At 35.6% G+C, this 16,596-nt stretch overlaps 1 protein-coding gene across 1 annotated transcript in view; it reads right to left on the bottom strand.

Annotated features, from left to right (window-relative positions):
- The window catches only part of MMP16 (matrix metallopeptidase 16), a gene marked incomplete at both ends in the record, with an annotated part of 220,318 nt that overhangs the window by 99,414 nt on the left and 104,308 nt on the right, over positions 1 to 16,596 (bottom strand). The window contains one exon of the mRNA XM_080938684.1: positions 11,449 to 11,571. Coding sequence (XP_080794810.1) covers positions 11,449 to 11,571 — 123 coding nt within the window. The remainder of the gene's footprint in view (positions 1 to 11,448; positions 11,572 to 16,596) is intronic.

The raw sequence follows: 16,596 nt of genomic DNA, 5'->3' as shown, positions 1-16,596 counted from the left end.
GCAATTCAGATCATGCAATTCACAGTCAGTTTTTTTGCAAAGAGAACAATGCAGTATGAAGCCAAAAAAAGCCAGTTTGAATTAGTTAGCTTGTAGAGGATTTTAAAGCATAACAGCTGAATTGGATAGCCTGCCATAGTTTATAAAGAACTAGAACGTGTGAGCTTTTGCATAAGGAAGCCACTGAGACAACAATTATATCAGGAATAGAACCTGATATGGGCGTTTCCTCAGAGGCCCTGCCAGAGCCATACTGATACCGATGTCAATGTTTGCAGCTAACCATGGAACTGAGCATGGGGACTCCCATGGTGAAGATAAAGGACTGAAGGAGCTGAAAGCCTTTGCAATCCCAAGGAAAGAACAACAATATCAATCAACCAACCCTCACCCTCCAGGGCTCCCAGAGACTAAAACACCAATCGATGAGTACACATGGAGAGACCTATGGCTCCAGAGGATGGCATTGTCTAGCATCACTAGGATGAGAAGCCTTTGGTCCCATGAAGGTCAATTTTCCCAGTGTAGGGGAATGCCAGAGCAATGAGGTGGGTATGAGTGGTTGGGAGTTGTAGCATATTCATGGAAGCAAGCAGAGGGGGAAGGAATGGGAGAGGAGGGAAAGGGCATAACGTTTGAAATGTAAATACATAAAATTTCCAATAAAATTATTAAAAAATAAAGAAATCGAAATTAAAAAAGAAAAAGAAAAGGAGAGCTACTTTTGTAAGGGATAAATAGCAACAAGCAGAATACGTGCAGAGATTGATGCAGAAAGCTCTGGGACATAGAAAGCCTTTTGGGGGCGATATCCCAGCAGATTCCAAAAGCCACAGTATAGTGGCTGCACAGCAAGACAGTGCCATAAGATTTGTTGGTTTTGTTTTGTTGTTTGTTTTCTTGCGCTTTTATTGTTGGTGTTGTCCATTTCATTTTTTTAATTTGCTTAATTCTTCTCATGACAGAAGTGACTGTTGAATTTTTACAACAAATCCCTAACATTTGGGTTGACAGAAATTATTTAATGTTGCATGAAAATCAACATGCTTATTTTCTTTTTTAAACATTATTTTTCATCAATGCCCTTCCCTTTACTTCTTTTATTTTGTTTTGAATGTAGGAAGAAGAGTTGTATTATTAGGAATGATTTTCGTCACTGGGCTTGGGCAATAAATAAATGATCTGTGCTACCATGAGTTATGTATACTATAGTGGAAAAAAAATGCTGAAATAGAATAATTTAGGGACACGTGAAAAACAGCTGATCTGAGATGGTGGGCCAGGAGATCAGTTCGTGCCAGGAGAGTCACATTCTGCTTTCTTGAGAATGTATTCACTAAATTTAGCATCAGTAAAAGGATGGCTAGAAGACACTAAATTCTGCCTACTTAGGGATGGTGTCTTACTGGGTTTTGTGAATCTTATTCTCCATTCAGCATAGTGCCCTGCACTTTATTTTGAGAAAGAAAAGGCATCTCTTGGAGGCATCAAGAACTTTATATCTTGTTAGAACTAAATTTTCCATCTTAAGGCAGAAGAGCCATGCCAACTGAAGGCATAATTCTGAATTTTGTGTAAATTAAATTACTAGGAGGCATTTATCCTTTTGATATACTATGGAACTGGAAAAGTGCTAATAGCATGCTATTTGAAGGACTTACTGCAGAAAGAGCACTAATCAAGATGCTAGACTATACACAGAAAAAGCTTGCATTGTTTTGCAACAATGCATGGGAAATTGTATTAAAAAAGAAACAAAAATAGTGGTAATCTTGGGAAGCGACTGAGTGGGTGAGGCAGCACGCTAAACAGATGGTAAATGTTGCTTTACTGGCAGAATAGACCAAAGACACTTAACACTGATTGTCTAAACAAAGTAACAGTCAGTACAGTGCAAACCAATTTTGTCCATTTACAGAATAAAGCTGAAGGGAACAGGGATAAAATCAACATAACAGAGAAAGGTCATAACATTAGGTAGTTCTGAAAGACAGATAATTTTCTATAGAAGGATGATTCTGGAAAGGTGTAAGCACAGAACCACTTAAATCTTACTTTCCTTATAACTATGACTATATGGAACAGAAAATCAGTAGGGTGATAAGAGTGGCAGTAAAAAAACTTTCATCAACTCACAGAGGAGAGAGAACAACCAGCTCACAGCCAAGGTCCTGTGGACACAGGGAATATATTTTACTACACATTCCAAGAGAGCTATGAGTAGAGGTTTTTGATTTAAAGTATAAGAAAAATCAGTTATATGTAAAGTCAAGGATAATGTTAAATGATGAAAGCAAACAAAGCTATCTTAGTATATGAGCTTTACATCAGTATGTAGTGCCTATGAGAGATATAGAACATTAAAAACGATACAGAGTAACATTGACTGTAAACTCCTTAAGCCTAACCATGTCCCTCAGTTTTCCAAAGCCATATACCGAAGAATTTCTGACATACGTTTTCCCCATCCTATATGGGATGTAATTTATGAGGAAATATAAACTTCATATGTGCAGTTCAGAGCCATGGTAAGAATTCAGTTTAGAGATACAAAAATTAAAAAAAGAAACAAGATGAAAGTTGTGTTCCTTAATTGAGCCTTTGAAATAACTGATAAATTAGATAGCAGAGGCATAAAGAAATCATGGGGGAAATGAACGGACAACAAAGTGTTTAGACTTAAAATTTCTTTAGTTTTTTTCTTACTAATTTATTTATAAAAGAAAAAAATGAAGGATACATTTACAGATTTTTTAAAGGCATTTTGGCATGACATTACATGAATAATTTTTTCAGTACTTAATTCTTTTAGAGGTTTGAGAGCATGCATAGAAATCCCACTAGTTACCATAAGCATGAAGTATATGGAGAACAGAACTTAACATGGAAACAGATTTCTTGTTGAGTATAGATTAAGCATAATGATCTGTGAATACCAAAAATTGCCACAAGGCTATTATCTTAGCTCTTGGATTATTAATGATTTGAGGTCCAGATGTATCACACTCTGAGAGGGTGCTATACATTTTTTTCCCTAAGAAGGACTGAGGTGTGTTTTTTTTTTTTTTTTTTTTTTTTGGCCTTTGTTTTTCTTGAACTTCATATACTCTGTGAGCTGTTTCTGGGGTGTTCAGAGCTTTCTGGGGTTAGTATCCAATTATCAGTGATTGCATATTATGTCTGTTCTTTTGTGACTGGGTTACCTCACTCAGGATGATATTCTCTAGATGAATCCATTTTCTTAAGAATTTCATAAAGTCATTGTTTCTGATAGCTAAGTAGTACTCCATTGTGTAAATATACCACAATTTTCGTATCCATTCATCTACCGAAGGACATCTGGGTTCTTTCCAGCTTCTGGCTATTATAAACAGAGCTGCTATGAACATTGTGGTGCATGTGTCTTTGCTGTATGTAGGAGCATCTCTGGGGTATATGCCCAGAAGTGGAATAACTGGGTCTTCAGGTAGTACTATGTCCAATTTTCTGACAACCTCCAGATTGATTTCCAGAGTGGTTGTACCAGTTTACAACCTCACCAAGAGGAAGAGTGTTCCTCTTTCTCCGCATCCTCACCAGCATCTGATGTCATCTGAGATTCTGATCTTAGGCATTCTGACTGGTGTGAGGTGGAATCTCAGAGTTGTTTTGATTTGTATTTTCCTGATGACTAAGGATATTGAACACTTTCTTAGATGCTTCTCAGCCATTCGATATTTCTCAATTGAGAACTTTTTGTTTAGCTCTATACCCCATTTTTAATAGGATTGTTTGATTCTCTGGTGTCTCAATTCTTGAGTTCTTTTTATACCTTGGATATTAGGTCTCTATCAGATGTGGGGTTGGTAAAGATGTTTTTCCAATCTTTTGGCTGCCATCTTGTTTTCTTGACAATTTTCTAATGAGTTAGGCAAAATGAATAATTGTTGGCCACAGTCACATAAAAGTGTACAAATATTTTGGCAATTGTAGTGAAGCTAATGTAATTAAAACAAATCATTTGCTCTTTTCTTTTATAAATAAATAAAATATTCGAAGTTATAGTGCAATTTTCTTGTTGGAGGTCAGAAAAAAGTAAGGTTTCTTGGAATTTAATTAAAACAAAGAAACTTTTTAAAACCCTTTTCTCAAAATCATTAGAGTTTGAAGAGGGTTAAATCAATTATGTCAAGGAATGTGCTTCCTCGATATAAATTATTGTCCATAAATACATGAGATTCTTCTGAAAAAAATTATCTCTTTACTATTGGTCTATTTATCTTTGTGGTAATACTATACTTTAATTTATTAATATTGATTTTGAGTAAGACCCTCTATCCAATAGTTTTCTTTCTTAAATAATATTGATTCATTTAAAAATTATGCTCTGTTGAGATTTTTATTAAAGTACTATAGCATTCTAGTAAGTAATGTTTTATTGCACCACATTTTAAATTAAGAGAAAAACACCCCTCTTCATTTAGGCTTGCTCTATTATTATCATGTTGAATAAATCTTTATTATTTCCTAGGCTTATAAATAACTTTTAGACTACTATGTATTTATTGATTATAGGAGAGGGTCAAAAACTTCATCATTGCATGATCTCCATACTAGAAAATATAACATCAAAGAGGCAAAGCCAGCTGAAACAGCTGAAAATCTGGAATTTTCAAGTGGTGTATTCAAAATAACTAAAAAATGTCTTAAAATATTAATAGAAAAAGTTATATATATTCACACACATAATATTTTTTCTGTGTGTGTGTGTGTGTGTGTGTGTGTGTGTGTGTGTGTGTGTGCTTATCTGAAAGAGAAAGATCAAGAGAAGGAAAGAGAGAAAAAAGATATAAACAATACAAAAAGAAGAAAAAGGCAAAGAAGATATCAAATTACACATGAAGCAAATGAAGAATGACTGATAATCTCATTATTTTCAAGAAATAATATCAGTGACTGCTAAAACATTTCAGAAAGGATAAAAATTAGTATAGATAGTCCAGGAATTCTGAGGAAAGAGTTGTAAAGATTACATCCAAAGTAAGGATAGTGGATATAATTATGTGTGACAATATTACAATATTAATGCAGAAATCAATCTATAGATTCATGAAATTTAGAATGCATAGAAGAGAACTCCACAATGCCAGAATAATATTTGTAGAGAAAAAAATGATTGTAATTACAGTTTTTTTTTAAAAAGAACCTGAAGCAAGACAGCACTACAGAATGTGTGAATTGGTCAGATGATAAGTAATAAAACCACCAACCTAGAAATAAGCATCCAGTGAATTTAGCATACAGTGGTGAAGCATAAAAATAATCTTTTCAAAGAAAAACTAAGAAACTTGTCAGGAGCCTCTTTTGACAAGAATATTAAGACATCTTCAGAGATAAGATCAGAAATTCAGATCTACTTAAAGAAAAAAAATTATTAGAAAAAATACACTTTTTTTAGATACTACAAAATAAGCAAAATTATCTGTGAAAAAAATATGCAATATATAGTTAAAATTAAATCCTTACGAATAACACAGTTTATATATTTATTATATGTAAATATACACACAGTATATGTGTATGAGTATGTATATATATGTATGTAAGTATATATAAACAATATATACATATATATATAGCCTGTTTATACAAACTTATAAAAATTGAGTAAAAATAAAGTTAGTAAAAAATATGTTTTGCAGATAAATAGACTCCATATGTTTAAGTTCATTGCTGCCTTATTGGTAGGCATAATGCAACATTAAATGAAACCTTAAGCAGTTATTTTATAGGTGTGAAATGAATTTTGAAGGTTAAATTCCAGAAACTCAATTTGATCAACACAATGCCTATAAAGGTATACAGACAATTAAAATACCTTCGAGACACTACAAGCCCTTTAAAGTGAGTAACTGAGGTAATGTGATGTTGATTGAGAACTGGCAAGTCAGGAGTCAAATAAAAAAATTGAGTGACATCCAGTGACAGTGTCATGGGAGAGCAAGTTTCCACATAAATGAATACAAATGAAATTAGTGTGTACAGTTCTTAATATTATTTCTAAAGTTCCTAAAATTGTGGGTAGGAATGTATCTCTATTGCTAGCATGTAGGGTGCCCTGATTTAGCTCAACACCACATGAACATGCACATGTACACGCCTGTAATTCCAGCCCAAAGAGGTGAAGAAAGCTTTTGAATTTACTGGAAGATCACACCCACTAATATCTCCAACAAACCTGGATGGTTTTTGGTGGTATAACAACAAAAGAAGCAATGTGAGGTGGATATGATCAGAATTAATAAACCTACCATAAAAACGATATCATAGAGGCAATAAAAGTGTGTGCCACAAAACAGGAAACAATGTTTCAGGAGACAACTGGTGAAAGTCTGTTCAATATAATTCATACACATCTAAACCAGAAAATATGAGCAGCCACCTCAGTGAAAAAGATATTCTTAAAACAAGTAAGTGCAGACAATGCTAAACATTATAATTTACTAAAGAATCCACTTAAACACAGATTTATCTCCAGGAACCAAAGAGAACGGTGCCACTGTGTTTTGTATCGTTTTATGTCATCCTGACACAAGCCAGAGGCATTTGGTAGAAAGGATTCTCTGAAGGATAGTCCATCCAGAGACTGCCCCACCTAGAGATTCATCCCACATGCAGCCACCACACCCAGACATTATTGCTGATGTCAAAAAGTGCTCGCTGACAGGAGCCTGACATAGCTGTCACCTGCTAGACTCTGCCAGAGCCTGACAAATACAGAGGTCCATGTTCACAGTGAACCACTGAACTGAGTAGAGGGACCTTAAGGGAGGAGTTTAATGAAGGATGGAAGGAGCTAAAGGGGATTTGGAACTGCCCAAGAAAAACAATATCAATCAGCCAGACCCCTCAGGACTCCCAAGAATTAAACCACCAAAGAGTACGCCTGGATGGACCCATGGCTCCAGCTGCTTATGTAGCAGAGGATGGCCTTATCTTGGCATCAATGGGAGGTGAGACTCTTGGTCCTGTGAAGGCTCAATGTTCCAGTGTATGGGGAATGCTAGGGCTGTGAGGCAAGTGTGGGTGTGTGAGTGGTGGTGCACCCTCATGGAAGCAGGAAGGAGGGGGGATGGGATAGGAGGTTTGAAGTAGTGAAACTGGGTAAGTGGATAACATTTGAAATGTAAATGAATTAAATAACTAATAAAACATTAAATATAAAAGGATGCTCAATTGCAAAAAATACCTTATATTATCAAACTGTAAGGAGCCTTAGGGCATGTTTTTTTTTTATTATTATTATTGGATACTCTCTGTATTTACATTTCAAATGTTATACCCTTCCCCACCCCACCAGTCTCTCCTCCCCCTCAACTTGCTTCCATGAAGGTGCTCCCTCTCCCAATCACCCTCTCCTCCTCAGTGCCTTGGCTAATAATGATGTTGTTCTTCCCATAAGGGTGCAAATCTTTTGGCTATTTCAGTCCTTTCTCTAGTTTTCTTATTGAGCCCCACAAGTTCAGTCTGATGTTTAGCTGCAAGCATCCTCATCTGTATCCGTATGATTCTGGGAGAGCCTCTAAGGAGACATCCATGTCTGGTTCCTGCCAGTGAACACTTCTTGGCATCAGCAATAGTGCTTGGGTTTGGTGGCTGCATATGGGGTGGTTCTCCAGGTGAGACAGTCTCTGTAGATCTTTTCTTCAATCCCTGCTCTATTTTACCTTGTATTTCCTCCTGTGATTTGTGCTCCCTTCTAAGAAGGACTGAGGCATCCACATTCCGGTCTTCCTTGTGTTTGAGCTTCATAAGTTCTGTGGATGTTTTATTGTGTATTTGAGGTTTGTTTTCTTTTGTTTGTTTGTTTGTTTGTTTGCTTGTTTTGTGCTAGTGTTGGCTTATAAGTGAGTATGTACCATGAGTGTTCTTTTGTGACTGGGTTACCTCACTCAGGATGATAGTCTTGAGTTCCATTCCTTTGCCTAGGAATTGCATGAACTCTTTTTAATAGTTTAGTAGTACTCCATTGTGTATATGTACCACAGTTTCTGTATCTATTCCTCTGCTGAAGGACATCTGGGTTCTTTCCATCTTCTGGCTATTATAAATAAGGCTGCTATTAAAATTCTTGAGCATGTGTCCTTGTTAGATGTTGGAGCTACTTTTGGGTAGGTACCCAGGAGTGGCATATCTTGGTCCTCAGGTAGTAATATATCTAATTTGCTCAGGAATTGACAGACTGATTTGCAGAGTGGTTGTACCAGCTTACAAGCCCACCAACAGTGAAGGACTGTTCCTCTTTCTCCACATCCTCACCAGCATCTGCTGTCACCTGAGTTTTCTATCTTAGCCATTCTAACTGGTGTGAGGTGGAATCTCAGGGTTGTTTTGATTTTCATTTCCCTCATGACTAGGATGTTGAGCATTTCTTTAGGTGCTTATCAGCCATTTGATATTCTTCAGTTGAGAAGTCTCTGTGTAGCTGTGTACCCCATTTTTAATAGGATTCTTTGATTCTCTAGGGTATAACTTCTTGAGTTCTTTGTATATATCAGATTTAGGACTGGTAAACCTCTTTTCCCAATCTGTTGGTTGGTAAGGCATGACCTTAATTAGACATTTCTGTGTGAAGACCTGGCCCATTGTTCTTGGTGCCTACCCTGAGTGTTAGCCCTGCCTTCGGCAAGAAGATAGAATGAAAATGTAATGAGGAGCAAGCCATATGTGGCATTCCTCTATGTCTCCTGTCAGCTCCCGCCTCAAGGTTCCTACCAGATTTGAGGTTTTGTTCTTTTCTTCCCTCAAAGAGTGTCATTAAGAGTATGGAAGTTTAATAAATCCTTTATACCCAAGTTGTTTTTAGTCCTGGTGTTTCTTTCCAGTGATAATAGTCCTGAGTAAGACTATTATGCTATCAAAGACTGTTATAATTCCAAATACTTACATTGCTAAATGCTGAAAAGACTGAAGAAAACATAGTTTTCAAAGAGCATTAATGATCATTCTAAATAGATCCAGCCACTTGAAAAGGCTATATTGACACTTTCATAGATATCTCATCCCAATTTTAATATACAGAAAACAATTATTCTCCTTGGTACTTAATCAAATTATCTAGAAATTTATATGCACATAAAATTGGCACAGCAATGTTTATAAAGCCATATAAAGCTCTGAAAACAACTGAGGGGCTTTAATTGGTGAATAAATAAACTATTGAGTCTTTACAATTGAGTATTATTTAGTATTAAAAATAAATGGTTTATCAAATCACAAAGGGTATAAAAATTAATCTCAGCAATCATTTGATATGGTAGAACCAGAGAAAATGCCAGTTTAAATGAGAGGTTCCCAACAGAAACTTGTGATTCTGGATAATCAGAATTTGCAAATGAGGCACACTGAAGAAAATACTTTTGGGAGTAAAAACTACTGTAAATGATTCACTGGTGGGAAATTGATATAACAATGAATTCTCATATTATTTGAGAGGGCCATAATTTTATTGCGTTATAACTGTGTAGAATTATACTAGGCTTTATGAATAGAAATGTGTACAGTGTAAATGATAGTTCAATTTTTACAAACTCAAATTTTCTGATGTTTTGCTACATTTATAAGTACCTTTTATGTCACCTTACAAAGAAAACAATTGCTATCAATCAATTTTATTTTTATTGATTATTTTATGTATTTACATTTCAAATGTATCCACCTTCCCAGATTCCTTTCCACAAACCTCCAACCCATCTCCCCTCTCCCTTCTTCTATGAGGGAATCCCCCACCCCAACCTGGCCATCCACTGCTGGCTCACCATCCTAGCATTCCCCTATGTGGGGTCATCATGCCTCTATAGGACAAGAGGTCACCTCACATTTATGCTGCATAAGGCAATTCTCTGCTACATATGCAGTTGAAGTCATGTGTTCCTCCATGTGTTCTCTTTGGTTTGTTGTTTGGTCCTTGGGAGCTCTGGGGGGTCTCATCGGTTGATATTGTCCTTCCTATGGGGTTGGAAACCCCTTCAGCTCCTTCAATCCTTCCACTAGCTATCAATAAATCTTGCATAAAGTGTTCAAGTTTCTTTCAATGAGTCTCTCATTTTCTAACTATGCACTACTTGATAACAACGTTCACTACAGAAAGCAGGCCCATTGGACAGCAGGCGCTAATATTGCTGGGATTTAAATGGTATTTTATATTAATTCTTGGAATAAAGTTTAACTTTCTTTTGAAAACACAAAGAATATAATTAGTATGAAATGGTTCTGAAGCTAAATGGATAATTCCACAAAAATTAAATTACTGTGAACACTGGCTTCATAGGAAGAGCAAAGTTTATATTGTCTTTAATGTATCTGAGTAACAGTTGACATAATTTGTGGGAAACAATTATCTAGTGCAATGGTATCTGGGAGGATACTATGAGACTATAGGATAAATAGGTACAAATTCCATATCCTAGATATATAAAGAAAAGCAAAACAAATCACTTTAAAGTTATCTTGGAACATTTTATTAAAGTCTCTTTACAAAAATAGGAAGTATTATAAAATTCCCCTTCTAACCATATAATTCGATTAAAGTTTTTGTGACTTAACTTCTTCGTGCAGTGCCTTCCATCTTCCATCCATTGGCTTCATAATTTCTTTCAAATCTCTTTATTGGTATTGATTACAATAATTTTCTCATTAACAACACTTGCTGATTTTTGAGACTGACCTAGACAATCTCGATTTACTTTTGTGTGCATAGCTTTTTCATTGCCGTTCATATAGTTATCACAATTATACAGTTGTTTAACCTCTACATTGCAATATATTCCCTATAAACAGGGTGCCATATTTTATCTGTTGTCATGTCGCAGAGCTGAACACTGTGTTTTGTTCATCCTACAACCCTTTAGGAGGTAGTACTTCAGTGGGTAAATAAGTAACCATAGCTGTTAGAATAAAGTCCCTTAACTATTTACAAAAATATTTCAATAAAGTGATTGCCACCCTAGGATGGACATTAATTTGCATCATTGAGGTTAACATAGAAGGATGTCAACTTAAATAATAAGAACAAGTGGTTATAGTGCTTACCACAGTTATTAGCCATTTCAAAGTCATTCCATTTAAAAGAGGGACTTGGAGACGTTATCATTTGTTTATTTCTTAGGCTATACATGTGGATCAAAAATTATACTGTATTAAAACACACATTTGAAATCCATCAGAACATTGGCATCCTTCAGAAGTTGTGAGGCACAAAATGCAAAGAAACCGATAACATCAAAGAATGTCTGCAACATCCCTTAATGGTCATTTTATTCCCTTCTCCCTGCGAATGAGTATTCTTTGGGGCAATATAATACCACTGAGTAGTCCATGCTGTTCTTGTTCAAAAAAATACCACGTAGCAAACCAAAGGTCAAAAGAATTAGCAAAAGAGCAAGGTCTGAGGGCACTGACCATGCGTACCTGTAAGTGATGTGTTTGTGTTGCCATTTCTGTCCAGTTAATGCATAGCGCTTTCGTCGGACATTGAATTTGGAACTGCCTCTGGTCTGGTCTGGGACACCACATCGAGGCTTCTTCATCCAGCTTTAAAAAAACAAAAACCAAGCAAACAGAAAGTGGGTAATTTTTCAGGAACTGTTCTTACTGATTGCAAAACCAAACCAGAAAGAAAACATAAAGTGGTAAGTAATAGGTCTATGTTCAATGCTTTTTTAATATTAATATACACAGATACCATGCATTTCCTGAATGAGTTAAGACTTACTATACCGCTCCTCACATCCTTTGGCACATTTACTTTTCTTATGTATTTTGAGATCAGTGCAGAAAGAAGCAACTGCTACATAAGATATTCTGCTGAGGGGCTGCAGAGATGGTTCCGCAGTTAAGAGCATTACTGTTCTTCCAGATGACCGGGGTTCAATTCCCAGAACCCACCTGGCCTCACAATGTTCTTTAACACCTCTTCTAGGGGATTCAACACCCTCACAAATCAACAATGTGTATAAAATAAAGAAATAAAAATATAGAAAATAAGTTAAAAATAATATATACCATTGAAAAGGTAATTAACCTTGGAAAAAATTTTACTTTCTTATGGCATTTATGAAGTGATATTCAGGTATCATCCAGTGCTAACATTTACTGTTTTTTATGAATTTTCCAGTATAATTTCTGATTAAAGTACTCCAATATAATAACTCATCATAATATTTTAGTTTATATTTATACTATTTCATTACAACATTTTATTATGTTTGATGAATGCAAACTATTCTGCACTCTTAAGGTCTGATTTTAGACATTCAACACGTTTTTCCCATGGGATATGACTTAACATTTTGTTTTAAATTATATTTTAAATTTTATTTATGCACATGGATGTTCTGTCTTCATGTATTTCTATTCGTTGTCTTTGTGCCAGGTACTTATCAGGTTACAATGGAGTGCTGGATATTTTGGACTAGACACATGATTGTGACCTATCATTAAGGTGATGGAAGTTGAACCAGGTACCCTGGATGATGTTGTAACAATTGTCCCACCTCTCCAGTAGCTCTGCAGATTTTACCACCAGTCCTTCTCCTTCAAATGGCAGTGTTTCTTAGGACAGACTCCCATTCCCAGCCTTGAGAACAGTACACTGTTCGCTCACTTGATTTTGGCATTTTTTCCAATTCTCTGTCACTTTCAATCATCACTTCTATTCCCAACATTAATAAAAATTCAGTAATTATAAAATATTTTTTCAACACACTACATTAGAACAAGTCAAATCATAAAAAGTATTTTTAAGAATAAGCAGTTCAGTATCACGAGTTGAAGCCTAATATTATTTTTGATGTGTTAATTCTAATGAGTAGTCATCTATCATAACGTGACATGTTTTCCTGCCTACTGTACTCGATCACTGTGATGTCTGCTACCTACCTTTGAATCTTGTCTCAGCAGAAAGATGTTATAGATTTTCTATAGTTTCCCTTAAAATATGCATCTGTTTTATTATTTTTTTCTCATCATACTCTTTCACAAAATAACAAGATCATTCTTGAAATTTGTGTGGCTATGTTAATCAAAAAGCAAATGAAAATTATTGAATTTCTTATTTTCATCATGTGTGCAAATTTTTAAAACATCACTACACACACACACACACACACACACACACACATATGTAAACTTGATTGTAGAAATGGGTGCTTATAAATATTCATTGCATGACTGGATATTTTCATGTGCACTACAAAACATGGCCCCTGGGGAAAGACCAAAGGAGGTTTGTGAGATCAAGACCCAACAGGTCACAATCACTCTAGGTAGACAGAGAAATACATTATTTGTATCAAAACGTATTCATTTACTCATGTTTACTATGCTATTCTATTGCTTTTGCTGTCCTCTTATTATAAAACCAGTGAATGCTTATTAGAGAATGACCTCAAATTTAAAACAAAGAAAAAAAAACTTTTGATTTTGAAAGCTTTTGAAAACTATCTTGCTTAAGTTACTTATCCTTATATTTTTGCGTGTGAGCCTAACCTTTAATGGCTGAGGCATTTCTCCAGGCCGAATTACCTAATCTTACAGTATCAGGAGATGAGAAGAACAAAAGACACCAATGGAATTTCTTACTTTGCAAGAAAGATAACACTTTTAAAGTAAATATTAACAATTTCTCCATTATTATTATTATTATTATTATGATTACTACTAGGAGTAGTAGTAGTAGTATATTTAAGAGTGAAGTGGACATCACAATTATCAGCAGTTATCAAATATAACCATACTCAATCCAGTCTAAATATGTTGATTATATGGAAAATCATTCCCATTGCAAGTGAAATTAAATACATACCAAACTATTAAGTCCCTGGAGGCCACCCTACACTTCAGGATTAAATATAGTAAAATGAATTTTTTTTCCAGTCATTATGATGTCTGGTTTTATGTTTTACATTTCATTCTACTCAGAGATACTTCTGGTTCTTTGTTAACAGATTACATCAGCGATGTGTTCTCACATGTTTCATAGTGACTCACTCAGAAATTTTATATTTGTACATCAATGGTAATATAACTATTCTCCACCCAAAAGTGTCCTAAAGTCAGTAAAATTTGGTTTTTGAATTATATCAGGTTGAACATTCCAAACTATGCACACTGATTGGGACTCTGTCACTAGGCTATCAAGAAAAGGTCTGCTGTACTGCTGGGGCTATTCTGGGAATCCTCATCTCAATCAACTGTGTAGTCTCCACTTTTCAAATGTCTGTGATTATGGCTCTGCACTGGCAAGTTCTGCTCAACACAGGTGTGGTCCTTGTATCTGATGACACTGCAAAGATTTTGCAAGGAGCAGCCCTGTACAGGGATGGAAGAGAAGCCAGTTCTCACAGGAGTTATGCACATAACATTGGTACCTACATTAACTAAGAGAAAAATTGCTTTCAATAACATATATTGCAGGAGGTTAGATATGCATTCAGAATCCAGACTTCCTAAAGTCTATATAAGTGAAAGAAGGTATACATGTTATTTAGAGTGGTCCACAGATTTTTCTAGGAATGCATAGAAATGTTTTTAATTTCTTCCTACATTCACAGGCTGCATTTGTACAGAAAGGACTATATGTACAAGGTTCACAGAGAATGCTTAAATCAAATACACATGGCCCAAACTTTAAGAGATTTGGGTTTTCTTTTTATTTTTTTGTTTTTTTTTTTTTGTTTTTTTTGTTTTTTGTTTTCTCTTTCAGCCTATGATCGGCTTGTGTGGGCACTTGTGCAATCCACAACACAAAGTGCAAAGAGAAGAAACTGATGTGCAAAGGACAGAGAAGAATGTGTTAGTCACCACAATCTTCAAAAAGAAAAGGTCAGGTTGTGTCTGCTCTTGTTAGTGTGTTAGCCTTCAGATGAGATCTAAGTCCTCTGCTTTAGCCAACAGCTTCAGCAGGTACCAAAGTGAGGTCAGACACATCCACTAATGCAATACTGTATGAAAGCCAGCACTGCATCAACAGTAAAAAGAAAAGAAAAGAAGTAACTACTGAAGATGGCATCTTAATTGTTAGTGTATTAACTCAGTTTGTGAACTATGTGAAAAGGTGGCCTTTTTGGAAGAGTTGTGTCCCTGGGTGTGGCCATTGGGGTTTCAATAGCCCAGGGCATTCCTAGTTATTTCTCTCCCTCTAGGTTGTGCCATAAGATGCAAGGTTTCAGACCCATCTACAGAGGAAATGTCCCTGCCTGCTGCCATGTTCTTTACTATGAGTGTCACAGACTGAGCATCTGAAACTGTAGGCCCAGCCATCAGTTTCTTCTATAAGTTGCCTTATTCATGGAGTTATTGCAATTGAAAAGTAACTAAGACAGCAGCGGGCACTTGGAACTGCTGCCCAGACTATGGTTCAGATTGTTGGTATGTTGTTCTATTCACAAGAATAGAACTCTTAGACTTGCAGGGAACTCACTGTGTGTGCAATCTGGTCTCAGATTTGTGTCAACCCAGCTTGCTTCTATGTCACAGGTGGTGCATTCCAGGTGTGGACCATTTTACCCATGGATTTCATACTTTATAACTAGATAAAAGCATTAGATTGCTTTTCAGGATGTTTGTCACTATACACACATTTGAATTTTAAAGGCACAGGGCAATGTTTTTATATCATGTTTAAGGCATACTATCAAACCTTTAAAAAGTCAAGTACTAACAAAAATGTATTCATATACTGTGATGCAAAAATGTTTTTAAAATCTGTACATTTATCTTTGTTTTTTAATATAAAGTTGTTCAATTTAAAAAAAACCCATTTGATTCACAACACTTCACTAGTATTTACTTCATTAAGAACACATAGAACTATAAAGATTAATGCCAAACTCTCTAGATCAGGAATGCGTGAGGAGGCGTGCAGGATGGGGAGGGACTTCAGGAAAAAGAGGGAGGATAAAGAAATAATAGAAGGAGTAATGGTGCATCTGCAATTTTGTCTGAAAATAAATAACTGCCAAGTTACCACTATTAAAGCCAAAGATGCATTGTTAACTTAAACAATAAAAACAAAAATAATATTAAAATTCAGTCAGGATAGAATTGCTTAAAATAAGTCACAGAAGCAAATAAGCAGATAAACCACATGCAAGCAGAAAGTCTTATTAACCTAAGGACTCCCCTTGTAACTGTTCTTAATCTTTAGTTCTTCTCTTTAATACCAGTTCTGTCTTCCACCGACACATGTGACAAGAGTTGAACAGCAGAAACTCAGAGAAAGGCTACATATTCCCCACGCACTGCCTGGCATATTTTACTTGATGTTGAACCTTAGTGACTGCATACCTGTGGAACATTCATATTCATTTCTACACAGCCATAGTTTATAGACCCTCCTGCCATACCCCCCCAAAAAAAATCTTTTTTCACCAAACAGTCAGCATCAAAGCCTATTACGATAACCTATCTTTCCCTAGAAGCATTAGGAAATCACACCCATCCATCTCCATCCTCTTCATGACTCCTTTCTCATAACTGTGGGAAGCAATAAGGACCTAATAGTACTCTGTTTTATTAACCCTTCAAATGATATATATTGTTTTTATTTACAAGTGT

This window comes from Micromys minutus (assembly GCF_963924665.1).
Source record: "Micromys minutus genome assembly, chromosome: 26".
In the NCBI taxonomy this organism is placed as follows: Eukaryota; Metazoa; Chordata; class Mammalia; order Rodentia; family Muridae; genus Micromys; species Micromys minutus.
This window is presented reverse-complemented; position numbering and strand designations above follow the sequence as displayed.